The 16,372-nt window shown below is 45.3% G+C and overlaps 1 protein-coding gene across 16 annotated transcripts in view; it reads left to right on the top strand.

Annotated features, from left to right (window-relative positions):
* PTPRF (protein tyrosine phosphatase receptor type F) overlaps positions 1 to 16,372 on the top strand; it is a 384,319-nt gene that overhangs the window by 264,925 nt on the left and 103,022 nt on the right. For all 16 annotated transcript variants that reach the window (XM_071809940.1, XM_065842623.2, XM_065842624.2 and 13 more), the window contains one exon: positions 10,689 to 10,877. In XM_071809940.1, the coding sequence (XP_071666041.1) occupies positions 10,689 to 10,877 (189 nt within the window). The remainder of the gene's footprint in view (positions 1 to 10,688; positions 10,878 to 16,372) is intronic.

Below are 16,372 nucleotides of genomic sequence, written 5' to 3'. Positions count from 1 at the left end.
AAGTCTTGCCACGCTTTTCCCCTTTATAAAGAGTCACTTCCCGACCAAGTAGATAAAGTTAGTTATCCAGTATCTCAAGATGTTTTCTGCAGTAGAGTATTTTAAAACTTCTGAATGGGAAGCAGTAATTTGCCGTATCAGTGATCTGTCTGGAGTTCAGATTAAATTAAAGCCCTTCTTACAATCCTCAAGTGATTTCCATGCCTACAGACTCTCTATGCCTGAGCTAGCTGCAAAAGAACATGTGCATTGAAACTTCACATTTATTTTTTCATTTGAAGATAGAATTTCTCTGAGAAAAGAAGTATGTCAGAAGTTGTCACAGAGGAGGTACCTATTGTCAATATGTGAATATTTTCTTAAAGGTTATTTTCTTTTTTAATACTATAAAGAAATAATGCCTTGAACTAGAAATGTGTGGTTTTACTATATTGGCTTTTACTGGGATTGGTTCTGTATACTAGTTTTGCTGACTTATTAAAGTGTTCAAAACACAGATCACTACAATTAAGGAGATGGCAGATGGAGCCACATGCATGAGAATTGTTTGAGTGGTAGAAAAGGATGGTGCTGAAGAAAAGACACGCGGTGAGGGAAGGGGTAATATAGGGAGGTAGAGAACAGAGCAGGCACCAGAGCTGATGATTTTCAGCTTGTTGGCTGCAGAGGAGCCTTGTTTTTGTCAGAATTGCGTTTGTCCTCCTTTCCCACACCCACGCACCTTGATTGCTCGCGTTGGGATTCAGACTCTCACGGCATCACAGAGCCACTCGCTCCATCCCATGGCTTGGCAATTTTGGAGGTTGCCTTCAAGTTTCAGTTTAGCCTTTGAGATCAGAGAGCAAAGAAGTGCTTCAGGAGGCTGTTCTTCCGGGGGGGGGTGATTTCTTTCCCTTTTGAAGCACTGGCAGTTTGTGAATGCCAGAACTGGAGCGTATTTGTGCTTTCTGTGATGACTCTCTAGCTCCTCCCCGGTACGATCTTGAATTTCAGTTCCCAAGCTAATATTTCTTGAGTATTTAGAATGTTCTCAAGAGTTTTTGTTTGGGGGCTTGGGGAAGGGTGAAAGATAGACAAGAGGGAGTTGTTTTTCCCTCTTAAATAATACCACGGGGATTATCCTTAAAAAGCCAACAGTCATTGCTCTTGCATGTTGTGTGAATACCTTCATTTTTCAGTAGTTTAGATGCAAGGGAAGGCAGTGCTTTTTCTTTCCCATGTTGGAACAATTGCTAGAAAACAAGACTTTTTTAGCGGGGTTTTTTGCCAAAACATACAACTCTTTTCCATCCCTAATCTTAAAGGTTTTGCTTGAGAGTTGCTGGCCACTGTTGCTTTGACAAGCTGTGATGTTCCCCCACAGGAGGAGAAGCCACTGGGTTGGCAATGATGCAGACAGGCTGCAGGAGCTAAATAGAAATCAGATTTTAGCGCGATCCAGACCTTTCCGTCGGAGTGTAAGTGACCAAAAATCTCGCATTCTGGCCTGTGAAGTGGAAATGAACAGATTTAGTATTCCAGCTGAGCGGCAGTAGGAATGGTTCGCTTTAATCTGAAACTCGATGTGAGGAAGCGTGGGAGAGCTCTGCTGTCAGATTAACTCAGTTCTCGTGCATTTTTTCCTGCACTGAGCTGCAACCAAACATACATGGATCAAAAGTCAAATGCTCCATTAATTTAACCACACGTTGTATTTAAGCGCACATGAAAATGCATTATTGATTGCGCATCTTAAAAATGAAAATCTCTATGCTAATACCGTATCACATCAGGGCAGGCGAAGCAGAATGGAAAATGCAGAGGATTAATAAATGACTTAGAATAAAAGTAAGAGTTTTTTCCGTGCTTTTCTCTGAAAAGAATGAAGTCTGGGGTATGTTTTAGTGGCTTGTGTTTATATCTTCTATCACGAGGAAACTTGCAGTGGCAATAGTTATGTTGTATTTCTCAGTATAAAATATTAAAAAGAAACAATGGTTTGGAAACCGTTCTACAGGCAGTTATATTCAACAGTTGGTACCAATAAATGGCGCAGTCCTGCCTGAAAGCACAGCATGGTCTTCTTTTACTGTTCCTTTACTATGGAGTCTTAATAGCTGGCTGCAAAACCATTCTGAATTCATTGTGCTTAAAGAACTTTTGTGAGTTTTTTCAATGCATACTTCCAGCTGATGAGGTTTTTTTGTAAGTAATAGTTGTTGAAAGAGTCTAGACCTATTTATCAGGTGTTGGATATGACCCACAAAGCTCTATTTTTACCTACTTGAAATTATGCTGTAATTTTGGGGGAGGAAATAAAAAAGAAGTGGGGTTTTTTAGTTTTGTTGTTGTTTTTCTTGACAAACAAGGGTTAAAAAGGGATGCTTGCTCAGGCAGGGAACCTTGCAGATATTATCTTTTACTTGTGTGTAAGCTCTTCCTCACCCACATTCTTGACATTTCTTGCTGTAGTTTCTGCTGTGCTGTACTCTGACCCCTTAAAGGACTTTCAGTGCCATACAGTCTAAACCCTTTTTAGTACCTCATTAACATGAGTGACTGGTTTCTCTGGTCTCTCAGGAAAATGCTTGTTTTGATGTGTCTTTGGCTTTGAGTTGTCTGTGGACATTGCTCTACATTCATGGCAGAATAGAGGGCTTGCGCTTGAACCAGGAGGTCTGGGTGGTCCTCGCTTCATAAGGGGTTTCGTGTCCCAGTTCCCACCGCTCTAGGAGGCTGTGTCATCAGCTTGGAGAGGCTCTCCCCTATGGCACAGAGCTGGTTTAGCCTGAGCAGATTAAGTTTCTGCTATAATCTTCGTTCTTGAGGTTTTTTCGGCTCTTTTAGATGTATCGGGCCTAGGTCTTGGAAAACAACTTGAGTTTAGGACCAAAGCTATGAATGTGACTGTCACTGCAGGGAAACCAGAAGAGAAGGCAGGAAGAGGCAGCCAGGGTGACTGGAGGATGGTGCGGTAGTAGGGGTTTCGTAAAAGCCATCTCAGACTGTTGCAATCTAATCCGATAAAGGTGTCAATTATGGTTTTCTTCCAGGATGGGTTGAGGTCTCCTGCCTGACAGCAGACTCCACAAGCTGACACATACTGAGCAGAAATTTTTATTGCTTAGGAAGTTTCCTAAACTAAACACTGAAACAGTGGGCTGTAGGTGCAAACCAAGTTTGTGACTGAATACTTCTGGTCTGCTCTGAGTAAGCTTCAGCAGGTGTCAGTCATCTTCGTGTTGCCCTCCACTGAGCACAGGTCACAAGCTGTTACCTGCGAAGGAGAGAGCGGAATTGCCTGTTCACCCCTGGAGCTGTGGCTGGACTCAGTCACCTCAGCAGGTCTTGCAGTGCTGATGAAGACCCTGGATCAGAAGAGTGCAAGGCTGTGGTAGTGCAGTGCACCTATTCCCCAGAGGGACCTTTCTTACACCTTGCCTTGGGCTGTGCTCAGAGCACCGCCAGGCTGACAACTGTTGTCTCCATCTGTGCCTCTAGAGCTGTGTCTCTTTGCTGTGTCACAGCCTGAATGAGCCACCCTGTGAGAAGCATGGCTATGTCCCGTGTATCCTGGAGGGCTTTGATAGTGGTGTGCTGCAATGCTTCTCAACTGGAAGGAGGACGTATTTCCTACTGGAGGGCTGGCTCTGCATCTGTGGCACCACCTTTTTTACCTGGCCAGTTCCTTGGGGCAGGTCAAAAGGCCCCATGAGGCCCAAAGGAAGGTTATTAGCATGATAACAGCGTCCTCAAGGGCTGTGAAAAACAATTAGTTTCATCCCGTTGGGGTGCAGTGTCCCCTCAGGCCTGAAGAACCAAGGTTTTGCCCTGGGTGCAAGAGAGCACTGGGTGCCAGTGCATGGCAGACACTGGGTGCTCAGCCCTGGGGACGTGACAAGCTGCTGCAGTCACTGTGCTGACCTGATAGCCGCACACGTGGGAGCACGGGGAGAAGCAGCGCTGGGACTTGACAGGAGCACGGGCTGAATCTGTGTCAGAGCTGGCTGGGAGACGCTGCCATTGCACCTAGGAGCACCCACCTCTCCGCAAAGCCGTCCTGCTCCTCTGAGATAAGCAGGTGCTTGGGAATGGCCAACTGTGCTACCAAGAAGCTATTGGTGGCTTGTAAATGGGGATTATTGCTCTCCAGCCTCGAAAGGAAAATGTTAGCGTCTCCCATGTGGCACTTGAAGAGTCACACTGTCTCCATCGGGTGTTTTATGGACTTAGAACCTCTAAAATGAGCAGGTCCCATGAGCTCCCATGCTGTGAACCCCCAGGACAAGACTGTGCCTGTCAGTTCATCCTCTTCTGCTGTGTCTAGTCTCATATGTTCTTGAATTTTCCTTACAGTACTTACTTTGTTTTGGACTGACTCAGATTCTTTCCTCTGTGAACTCTTTTGCTGCTGCTGCCGCTGTGATCTTTCTAAGAGATAGCGAACGCTTTGTTTACTGTAAGCTCTTGTGCAGTAATTCATGTGGTTACACCGTGACACAGAGAAGTCCTTCTGGAGCTCGTTTCCACACCCACCCATTCATCTGCGCCCTTCTCCTCATTTTCGGCAGGCAGCTTCAGCATGTCACGTTGGCATGATGTCATACAAACCCAGCAGATTTGTCATTAAAAGCCTTGTCATCAATAGATGACTGTTTGTATTTTCTGCCTGCCTGAAACTGTTTTATACTTGCTAACCCAGTAATTAAGACTTTGGTGCCTTTGAAACAGGTTGGTTTCACTGCCCCACCTTTTCCTTAGGCAATTACAAGGCAGTGCCAATGTTGATGGGGTGTTCATTAGCCTGCATGAGGCTTGGCTCCGGCACCGAGCACACACAAGCGCTCTCCTTCTCCTGCTGCTCCCCACACAGGCAGTAGCCCAACACCAGGCAGCCTCTGGAGACCGTGAATTTGAATGATATTTTTGGTGAGCTTCTAAGGGGACTTTTGTAAGGAAAAAAGGATGCAGGAAGACAGCATCGCCTCAAAATGGCTGATAAAATGCTCTTTGTGCAGCTTCAGTTGAACCCGAACAGAGCGGTGTCAGGGTTTTCTTATTATGTAAAATGATGCTCTTCTTCTGGGCCGCTGGATTGCTCGACTGCTTTTGATTGTCTTGCGGTAATTGAATAGCTGCGCTGTGTAACCTGTGCTGAAGGAATTGGGGCTGTTTATTCAGCAAACAGATGTCCTGGATTGTGGTGTGCTTACGATCTTACTGGCTTGCATCTTTCATTAGTTAATATTGCCAACTACCCAGGCTATCTTCCTTGCACTGATAATTTTGCATTTGCTAATGCGTTTCTGTGTCTCAAAGGGAGATGTGGAAGCTTGTAAAATTTGTAAAGTGGTTCTGTTGATCCATCAAATACAAGTCTGTAAGTAGACAAGGGTTACCCTTGCAACATCCTATGTTATATTGCATCAAACTGCTACCTCTTACCAGGACCAGTTCAGCCCTGTTTGCTTTAACTGGGTGAGATCCCAGGCTGCCTCACCAAGCGGGTAGGGAACATGTGAAATCGCTTTTGATAAGTGTATCCTGCTCCTCTGCAATGCTGACCGCAGTCAGTCGCATTTATCAGAAATCTCTCTGCCCTCAATCCATTTCCTGCCTTGTCCCTAGCACCACACACTCCTGAGTGGCTTCAGATAGCTGGCAGATTGAAAACAAAGCAGCTTTGTGTTTTAATCATCCCTACCGAGCCCCTAAAATTGATGTTGGGCTGGAAGTTCCTCAGCTGATACAGGCTGGCGGGAGCCTGTGGCCCAGATAAGCTGTTTCCAGCCCTAAGTGGGGATAAGGCCCAATATCTCACTTGAAATGAGCTGCGAGCACCCCTTCCAGTGGGGCAGTGGTTTTGATAGATTGTAAGAGATTTAACTTCACAGCTGTAGCTGTAACGTGTAGAAAACTACTTTTTGCTGTTTCCAAATTCTATTAGGTATCATTTTTTTTCTCTCCCTCAGCAGTCTAAACAATTGAACTCAAGGTTCTAAGCAGACCTGGCTTTCAAAGGAAGAAGAATATGACAAATAACTCCCACAAACGTGTTTACAGTTTTCACTATCATTTCTAAAATACCATTTCCTACGTTGACACAGAGGAAGTTCACAGTGGGAGGGGGAAGGTTTTACAGGTGCCAAGTCATGACCTGACCCCCAAAACCCAGTTGCGTGGCTGCAAGACCAGCGAGTGCTGCTCGGGGTTTGCCTCAGTAGGAACCTGATATCCAACCCCGCCAACTTTTGTGTTCTGTGAGGGATTACAAGTTTTGAGCAAAATCCTGGGGGTAATCCTGCAGGATTCAGCCGTCAACAGCTGTGCTCACCGCAGACTCCTCTGCAGGCCTTTTCTGTAAGCAGCTGTTATCCACATACCATTCCATGCTGGGGCTGATCCATGCTTCTCACAAGACATACATTTCAATTGTCTCTGTGTCCCTTATCATCACTTGATATTTGGAGTGATACAGAAAATAAGGATGCCCCGAGGGGTATGTGTCTCACGGCAGCATCCTTGAGAGAGGTAGTTTTCTGGGGAGCTGGTGAATGAGCTATGCAATTGCAGCTGCTCTAAAGGAGGTCTCAGCTCCAGTTTGGGGCTGTGGGAAAGGTTTCCTACCTTAGCTTTTGCCTTTAAGATGGGAAATATGTGGCCCAAAAGAGCCATAAGAGGAAGGGGGTTAGATTTCTGTCACCTCGGAGAGGAGATTAGCAAAGGGAGCTGTCAAGTGAGCATGAGATATCCTCTCCACATGCTGTCATGCTGGATGCCAGAGGGACATTCCTGGCTCCTTGGTGACTGCTGCTAGCAAGACCTCAGCCTGGCCGTGGATTTTCCAGGTTTCATTTTGTAACTGTAAGACCCACTCCTTTTTTCCTCCCTTGCTGTTTCATGCTTCTTTTCTCCTGCTTCTCTCTTCTTTTCCCGCTTTCCTCACTATCATTCCTGCTTCTGCTGCTGTAGTCCATGGAGAGAATTAGAGCTTGCAATGCTCAAAAAATCCTGCTTCTGCCTCGATTTTGCTTGCTCTAACCTAGTGAGTATCTGAAGTACACCCTTCTGAAAGTATCTAAGACCCAGAAAAGAAAACCGATGTAGATAGTCTGCACTTGAAAGCAGATTCACAGCCTGTTTTAACGTGCATTAAAAACACACTAGCTACCCTTGAATAAAACCAGGTGCTGACAAACTCATTTTCTAGAATAAGGGTATCCACTCATTGGTATGAATAGGATAGCTATTACTGATGAGCTCCGTGTGCAGACAAGTTAGTACAGCTAACGAGGGCTGAAAGGAGCCGAGGCATGACTGAGCCTCATAATTAGACCTAGATTAGACTTTTGCCGGAGGGTAAGGCAAGCCAAGAACAGCTCTGAACTCCTGTTGTTGCCTGTAGTGTTTGAACATAGAGACATCTCTCGCCGTCCCAGTGAAGTCAGCAACACCAAGCCAGGCTGGAACAAAGCCCCGTTATCTCTACAGGAGCATTGCTGACAGGGCAGGCACGGGCTTGTGCCGGGCCGTGCTCTGCAGTGTGACCAGCTCGGGTTTTCTCCATCGCCGCTCGTCTCCCAGAGGGTTCAGGGGACTGCCAGAGCCACACAGTGTGGGCAAGACCTGGGGTAGTTGAGGTCCCCTATTTTGTGATGGACCACCTCTGGAGAAGGTGGTTGTCTTCCTCTTGAGTGTGACCCCTGGACACTGTGCCCTTGGCCAGTGCAGGTCCCCTGGAGCTACCCCAAAACTACAGCAGCTGGACCCCAGCCCCTGAGTGTCTGAGGTGCTGTCAGATTTCTCCTGGTGTCTCGTCAGGTAGTGATGTGACCTGGGACCGCAGGTTCCTGGAAGCACATTGCTGCTTTTGAATGCCAGTGTTGCCTCTGTGTTTGATCGACAAGGGATCAAACAAGTCCTTGCTGTCTGTGTTTTTGTAGATGCAGGCATGCCAGTGCTGCTTGCTTGAACTTTTGGTGGTGGTGTGGTCATAGCGGATAGGCAGGTTTCAGTCTCCAGGCACATATGGGAACTGGGTTGTACTGGTACCAGTGCTCGCCCAGGGAACCTACCATGGTTCTGACTGCACAGGATGCACAGCTTCTCTACTACTGCCGTTTGCCACTATAGTTTTGGGGCTTGTGCACAGTTAAGAAGGAAAGGACTGTGGCACCACATGAGCCTTGCGTGCCTGCCTGTGTCCAGCTTGGTGTGGGGTCTGGAAGCTGGGGATCATCACATGGTGGTCACCAGTGCCCTCTGTCCAGATGATGAGTGCCATCTGGGCTTGGTTATGTCTTGGGCTCACAGGGGGCGCGTGGTGTGAGAGCAGCGCTGTCCGTCTCTTTGGAGTCCAGAGAAGGCTTGGTCTAAGATTTCTAGTATGGCAGAAGTCGCTTTGCTGTGAGGTCTTTGTGATCAGTGTCTCTCTGTTATACCCAATGAAGTCAAGGTTAGACAGCATGATTTCTGCTGGTGTCACCTGCAGTGCAGCAGGCTGGTCATGCACCACCTGTCGATCAGACGCTGTGAAGGATTTTCTGATCTCTCATTTCTGTGGGTGAAGGATCGCTGCAGATAGGAAGAGATTTCTTGCACAAATGCCGCTTTCAGATTTGCTTTTAGCTGTGTGCTAAGCTTCCACACAGACTTTGGACGCGAAGTTAACTGGGTGATACTTAGCTCAGTGCATTCTTTGTAAAATCTTGAACAAACCAGAAAAGATTGTCAATGGTAATCACGGTGATTAGATTAGATCACTTCAGGGTTTCAGCCTCCCCAGAGTAAACATCTGCTTTCAATACCATAAATAGCAAGGTGCTGCACTTTAGGCAAACTTTGCCTCAATCCAAGGGAATGTCGTTGTTTACTGCTTTTCCTATGTATCTTCCTTTGCTTTTCGGTCTATACCATGCTGTACCTCTGTGTGTACCCTACTTTTGTTTCTCTTCATCCATGCAGGAGTATGCATTGTGGTTGCTCAGTATTGAGTGCTTGTTGCTTGTTATTGAATGCTAGCTCTGGTGTCATTCCAGTTAAGCTCTATGTACCTTTTGTCTTTGAAAATCAATGAAGAGAAAATTAAAAAAAAAGAACTAGTTTTCATGGTACCTTTCATTTAAAAAAAATTTCAATTTATGTTTGCTCACGATGGGAGAGGTTTCTAGGGAGGCTGGTCTGGGGAGACAAAACACGGTTTGTGCTTTTAATAAGCACCAGAAACCATTTTTTCCTTTAGAAAACCTGGGATGCTTCATAGCCGCTCTCATCTAAACAGAAAAACAATATTCCAGAGGATTGTTTTGTTTACAGCAGATGTTGCCTTGTGCTGCAGTCTTGATTTGCAAACAAGTCAAGGGTCTTGGGAATTCTGAGATCTTAGGGAGAAACGTGTAAGATCAGCTGCCACAGGCCGTGTTCATGCTGCAGGTGTGGCGGTACAGGTAGAAGGAAGCACCTGAGGTGGCCTATTACTAGTACCTTCCTGTCAGGAGTGAGGGGAATGCTTCCAGATGTGTGATGGTAGCAGGAAAAATCAGATTGCAGCAAGTTCAGACTCCTCTGGGACTTGGGAAGATGCTGAGGTCTTGTTTGTTTAAACACTGCAATGAGCTGGGAGCCTTGCAGAGTTGGATTTGACAAAGAAGTAGGTTTTGCTTAAATTCCCTTAAAATGGGGAAGAAAGAAACATACTGAAAATAATTGAGTTTCTAGTGCTTTAAAAGCTTCTTGATGTTCCTCAAGTTCTTTTTTTTTTCTGCGAAAGTATGTCCTTTTGATTGCAGTTCAGGCTTAGCAGAGTACAGTACATCTTGCCACAGAATGAGTAAATGAGCTCTGTTCTGCAGCTGCTATTGAATGACGATGTTGGAGCTTGCCTTGGCTTATCAGCGAAGGCTGCCTAATGTATTCCACCCAGCCTACCTGAGTGTGCTCTGCAGCAGCAAAGCCAATTAACCATTTTCATACCTGCTGTATGAATGGTTTTAGCAGTTATGGGTGCTTCATTTTATACTATTTCAGTAAGACATGCTAGAGCATGCACTGGCCCTTTCTCGCACACCTCTGTTGCTCTCTGCAGCCCAAAAACGCACCAGGAGCTTGCTACGGCACAGTCTGGTGAGGCGGCTCATGAGCAGAGTGTGGCTCATTAGCTTTACATTCATTAGTTCCTAAAAGCCTTCTGAATCAGATTTGGGGGCACGAGGAAGAGATTTACAGTCTATCCTACCGGTGTGACAGAATGTTCGTAGTCAAAAAAAAAAAGGAGAAAATGGGCCTCTCTGGACCATTCCAAAGGGTTTTATTGTTTAGCTGTTGTTTTTCAAGATGCCTCGAACTATTTGGCTTTGTGTTTGTCTGTTATCTTCAACTCAGTCCTCCCACAAAAAGGCAAATACCTGCTTTTACTGAATTATTAACAACAATAGATGGAGCTTACGTATCAGTGAAAAATATGGACGTTTCCCAAGGCAATTGATTTAAACGGAGTTAAATTTAGTGGAAGCTTCTATTGGTGTAATGAATGCTCATTATAGAGCCTAATGTGCTTTAAGGGCTTGAAAACCTTCTCAGTAGGGAAGTCAGGCTGCTGTTTTCCAGCAGAGGCACAGATGCTACGCCATGGCACTGCTGTCACTGCAACCGTATCCCATCACTACACCCAAGCGTTTCTCTTTAACCTTGTGTGTTTTCTCCTCTTGCAGAAGACCACCTCCCCGCCGGCTTCCCGACCATTGACATGGGCCCGCAGCTGAAGGTGGTGGAGAAGGCCCGCACGGCCACCATGCTCTGTGCTGCCAGCGGTAACCCCGATCCCGAAATCTCCTGGTTCAAGGACTTCCTGCCCGTGGACACCGCAACCAGCAACGGGCGCATCAAGCAGCTCCGCTCGGGTAAGGCAGCAGAGCAAGTAAGCCTTCCGCACCTCCTCACTCTTCCTCCCTTTTCTCTTTGCGTGCCGCTATTGATTTTTTCCCCGTGATGCTGAAATGCAATTCTAAACCCAAATGTCAATTTGATGTGAGCTTGTTTCTCTTGCAATATAAAACCAGTTTTTGGAGCTGATCCTCTCTGGCAGGATATTGCGGCTTGTTCAAAGGAGACATTAGCGTGGACATGCCTTTTGGAACATCACCTGGATTCCTTCTTCGGTAGATCGTCTTGACCTTGCCCCAAATCCTTGGTAGGCTTAGACATTTCACTACCAACTCAACAGGTCTCAGGTGCTTTTAATGGGAGCACGGTGCAAATCAGGACAATGAGATTTTACAATTGGTGGTCACATGCTACTTCACTCCTTACATAGACTCTGCAACACAGTGCTCTGCTTTCTATTGACATGTTTGTCATTCTTCCTATGTGACACCACAAGAATACAGAAAAATCTAAGCAGCAGCAATTCTTTGGATTTCAAAGGAAGATGGACAGAGTTTTGAGGTATACCGTTCTTTTTTTTTTCATTTGTTTGTTTGATAAGCCACATACCAGCTTTTGAGATACAGATGGTTAGTTCTTGCGGGTGGCTAAGAACGCACTCGTTTTAGCGAGGAACTCTTTGTTTTTCTGCTGTACTGCGCGGTCTCCCAGGACTGTAAGGCCCATTAGAGAATTAAAGAAAATAAAATGTTGCATTACACACTGATGAAGTGCGGCTCCCCAGCGTGAATTGCAGTGGCTATTTAACAATGCACAGCAGTACTACACAGAGTTTTCATCTGGGGAAAAAAAGCCCACGGTTACCCTACAGGAAGTGCAGAAGGGAAAAAAAGCTGGAACAGCTTTGGTCTGGAAAGGTCTCCCGCTTAAGTAAGTTGCAGACTGCCTTACCTGGCCACGATGGATCTGTGGGTACTCAAAAGCCATTTGTTATGAGTGCTGCTGCCAGGGCAACACCATCTTCCTCCCAGCAAGGTGAACGTCTTGACACATTTCCCCATAGCAGGAGCCCTCTGCGTAAATCTGATGATGCTTGGATGATAAGAAGTAGGCTTGTACTTGGGGGAGTGGGTAATGAGACATCACTCTCATCAAAAATAGAACGCAGCCTGACTTTCCTGATCCCACCTTGATGTACCAGTGAGCACTAATTATGCTAATGCATTTATAGCTTATGAAATTTCCCAGTGACCTTTAGCTTATCTCCCCCACAACATGGTTTAATCTTGATCTGTTTGTGCTGAAAGAAAATATCACACTTGTTAATTATTCTGAGAAGCTTTAGGAAGCAGCAATAGGAAAGTGCACATGGATGTGTTTCACTTCATAGCTGACTAAATCAGCATCAGAAATTACCATAAATGAGCAGCAAGGCAGCTCCTGATGCACTTGCTGTACGTTCTCCAGCCTCCTTTTCGCAGGCACTTGGCTGCCTCTCTACCAGCTGCTTCACAAGTTTAGTGAGATAGAAAAGTTTAAAAACAAACTAGTAAACCCTGTCACCGTGTCCAAGTTTTGCTTCCTATTTGCTGTTCTTGAGCAACATCTCAATTGAATATTTCGCCTGGGATTCAAAGTCTAGAGCTGGCTGCTTGCTGAAGACACAGTAATTACCAAGGGAGGTGTCAAGGGAACCTTTTAGAAATCAATGAGCAGCACACATCCTCAGACTCGCAAAAGAAATTGATTAGCTCTCTAATGTAGTAAGGGAGGTTTCCACAGTTCAATGCAAGAGATTTCTAAATATGAGTGAAGTTTTGTTTTCAGGGACCCGATGATACGATGCCAAGATTCTCCGAGGCTCTGCTCCAACGTGGTATGAGTGGAGAACAAGGAGTTTACCGCTTCTCATGGGCCGGAGATTCACGCCCTGCTTGCACTTTCCTCTATTTGTAGTTGATATAAAGCAGGGCCTGCACTTTGAAGTGCCTGAGTCCCACTTACCTGACTACAGTTACCCGATATGAATAATGTAATGGGTTGGGCAGTCTCTGATCCATTCTGCAAGGTGCTAATTGAGCTCTCCAGCCCTACACTGTAGTGGGGCAGAGTTGTTTTTCAAAGAAAAGAGTATTTAAATAGATACCTCATTATATGGGAGAGTTTAATAGTTCGCAAAGTCTCTGCTCCATTAAGATTGTATCTTACAGGCAGCATGGCATATCTGCATGAATGTCAGTTTATACTATCTCAATCTAAATATACGCTCATTTAATTTCATTTAATTAAAACCCAATAAAAGCTAGACAGATGTAATATAGTTAAAATAGCTACAGCATGGTGTGAGCCCAATATTGCATATATAGAGTGCCCAACCTTCGACGAGTACATAATAGATTATCACTCAGATGTACTAAATGTAGGTCATAAAGGTCAAAGCAGCTTTGGAGTCTGACTTAGAGAAGGGGTCAAGGGATTATTTCATTTCTTCAGAGTCCTAGTGTGGAATGAATAGCTAGAGGTGAAGAAGCTGTGTGCTTGGGAAAGGTGCTCTCTTCTGACGCTCACAGTTCGTGGGCTGGCAGTGCTCTGGGGGCTTCAGGCAGGTCTTGGAACTCGCATACAGTCAAATCGTGTGCCCAAGGAGGGCTCTGAACACCATTTTCTAGGGGTCTTTTAACCTTCTGTGAAGGTATTAGAGAGTTTGTGGTTTAGGACAACCAAGCCATCATCCCAGACACTTTTAACTCCGGAGCACTGGTATCTTTGTCAGGAGCAAATACTCAGTTTATAAATCTGCTGTGTCCTGCTTGTCCTTCGTTTACTAATTACATCTATATGTGTATATATTCATTTTTCTTCTTAAACATTTTGACAGCATAACTCTTTAGATTTAGAGGGCTTTTTTTCCACTTTTTCCCCAGTACATAGATCTTTCCTCTTGAATAACACTTAGTACTTTTTTAAGTCCAGCTCTTGGGTATTTTTGCCAGTGTGTGTTGGGCTAATTGCTTCAGAGATGGGAACACAAATAAATACAGGTTTTCATCTCCATTATCACAGATCAAGGCAAAAACAAGGTCTCTGACTCATGCTGGTTGTAGCAAAATTCTCCCTTGTTCATCTTGCTAATTCTTCCCACCTCTTGTGGAGAAGCTGCTTTTCTACAAATGCAGTGACTCAGGACACCTCCCTGTTCTCCCCCAGGGCGCACAGCTTCAGTCATTGCCTCTCAGTCCCTGACACGGATCTAAGGCCAGCTCCAGGCTGGGAAACCTCCCCAGCATGCTAACTCATTTAAAACCTGTTTGCCTGAACTGATTTTCAAACTGTGTGGACATTGTAGCATTGCAGGTGATGTACACGTGAGTTCTGGCAGCAAGGGTCAGTGCTACACCTCTAACCTTGTTTTAAAATTAGCTGATGACGTGGCAGAAACTCTCTCAATATAAATCAGGTTGTACTGATGCTTCACAGTTCTTCTGTAAAGATTCTCGGATCACAGGCTCCTGAAGGCTTCAAAGCAACTCTGATGGTTTTCATACTCTCCAAGCTCTTGAAGGCATCCAGTGAGTTTCAGAGTTGAAGAATTGTTCTTCCACCTTGCTCTTCAGAAAACAAAATGTCAGATTAGAACGAATAACTATTCTAGATGTTAACATACAGGTATATTTGCTATGTAAGGAAACTCCAGAAATTCAGGGAGCGTTGTCATCTTCCATTTAGTGAAGAACTTGGTCTTACGACAAGTATCGTTCTTTTTTGATCACCGTCAGTTTACTGAGATATGGAACCGTGCCCTAGACCCTACTGTGGCCTTTACGCAATTAACTGCAAGTAAAGTATCAGAGAGGGCTCTGCAGGTGACTTCAGTCGCTCCCTGGAAAAGTGTAGGTACTTCTAACAAAGAAGCAGCGGGAGCCAGCTCACCAAGTCATCTTGCTGCATTCATGCTCTCAGAGTTACCAGCAAGCTTCTTCGTTTTAGTCTTGACCCTGCAGGTAGAAGTTCTTGCTTATTTGGAAACAAAAGGAATACCTGACATACACAAAACAAACTTGCAAAAGAACTGGAAGTGCCTGTCCCAGTGGTGGCCATATCCTGCGTCACTGGTAATAGCCAGTGGTCAGTACCCAGCAGAAGACATTCAGACATCAGATGGGCATTGACCTGGGACAAGGTGTGTAAGGACAGCCCAAAAGAATGGGGATTAGGGAGTATTATCCAAAAGGATCAGGAAACCCGAACAAGGATGGATGCTCTTTTAGAAAGGACTGGTTGGGCAAGGGTTGAAGCAATGTTGTGGCCAACCACTTGACAGCTGAAGCTCTGTAATCCTGGAAGAACCTATACTGCACATCTGGGGCTTGCTGTATGAGTTGCACACAGCGGTGATGACATCCACATAGACTCCCAGTTGCAACTGTTGGCAAATAGCCAGTCTCTTTTGTAATACTTTTGCTTCTGAAAATAATTTCACCAGAATTATTATGTCGGGACATAGCAGAAAGCACAGTCGGAGGTCTCTGGGATTCAGTGTTGCACTGCGCTAATGCACAGTTGTGCCCACCAAGAGCCTTGTTTTCTCCGTTTGGTGTTCCTTTGGAGTGATTTTTAATGGTTTATGTTCCTACAAGAAAGTGGTGCGTTGGTAAGTCTGGTATGAGTTTGTGTCAGCAGACTGAAGTCCCTTCTCCAACAGAGCCTCTCCTCCACGCTGGGAAATACTGATGCCAATAATCCCATGGGGTTTTCCAGTGTATCATCCTGTGGTGTGCCTGGCTGTGTGCTTTCCTGTACGGAGAGGGTGTCATGTCGGCATTCATTCCTGACTGAAGGGAACGTATGGGGTGTTACTCAGTGCCTGTTATCATCGAGAAGAAATAAACACTCCTTCCTTAATGAGTGTTTCAAACCACACAAGAAATTGGGTTAAAGCATAAAGCAACCTGGTGACCACAGGACACAAGTTGGTCTCAATGAGCATTTGAGTGGTGGCGCCTCCATCACTTGATGGACTCTTACTTTGGTGCTCTGTGGCCTGTGTGCTGTAATTTGGTCTCTTTGAGAGACACCCTGAAAGGACAACAGCCAGAGATGCGTTGTCATATGATGTGAAGGGCAAATGGGAACTTTTATTCCTTCTGGGTAAGGAAATTTGGCTCCAACAGAAGAGTCTTCTGCACTCTCCATAATGATGTCTTCTGAATGAACAGTGAATGTCTTAACTTTACAAAGGTGAGAGAGACCCAGAACAAACACTGTGCTAAATACAGCGAGCCTCTGTGCTGCTCCCGCAAGGGCTGGCTCACATTCGGAGGCCAGGAAGATTGAGATGTAAGACTAAAAAATGAGCTGGTCACACGACGTTTTAGGGAACCTGCTTCAAGTATGCAGTTGCTCCTAGAGCTCCGTATAGACAATTGTGTATTAGAGAAAGGGTTTAGCCTCTATGGGGAGTAGATTTAAAGATTTGCTGCGAATCTTTCCAGTTCTAGGGGAGAAAAACAAG

Source organism: Patagioenas fasciata, chromosome 6 (genome assembly GCF_037038585.1).
Source record: "Patagioenas fasciata isolate bPatFas1 chromosome 6, bPatFas1.hap1, whole genome shotgun sequence".
Lineage (NCBI taxonomy): Eukaryota > Metazoa > Chordata > Aves > Columbiformes > Columbidae > Patagioenas > Patagioenas fasciata.
Note: the sequence above shows the minus strand (reverse complement) of the source record. Positions and strands in the feature narration are given on the sequence as shown.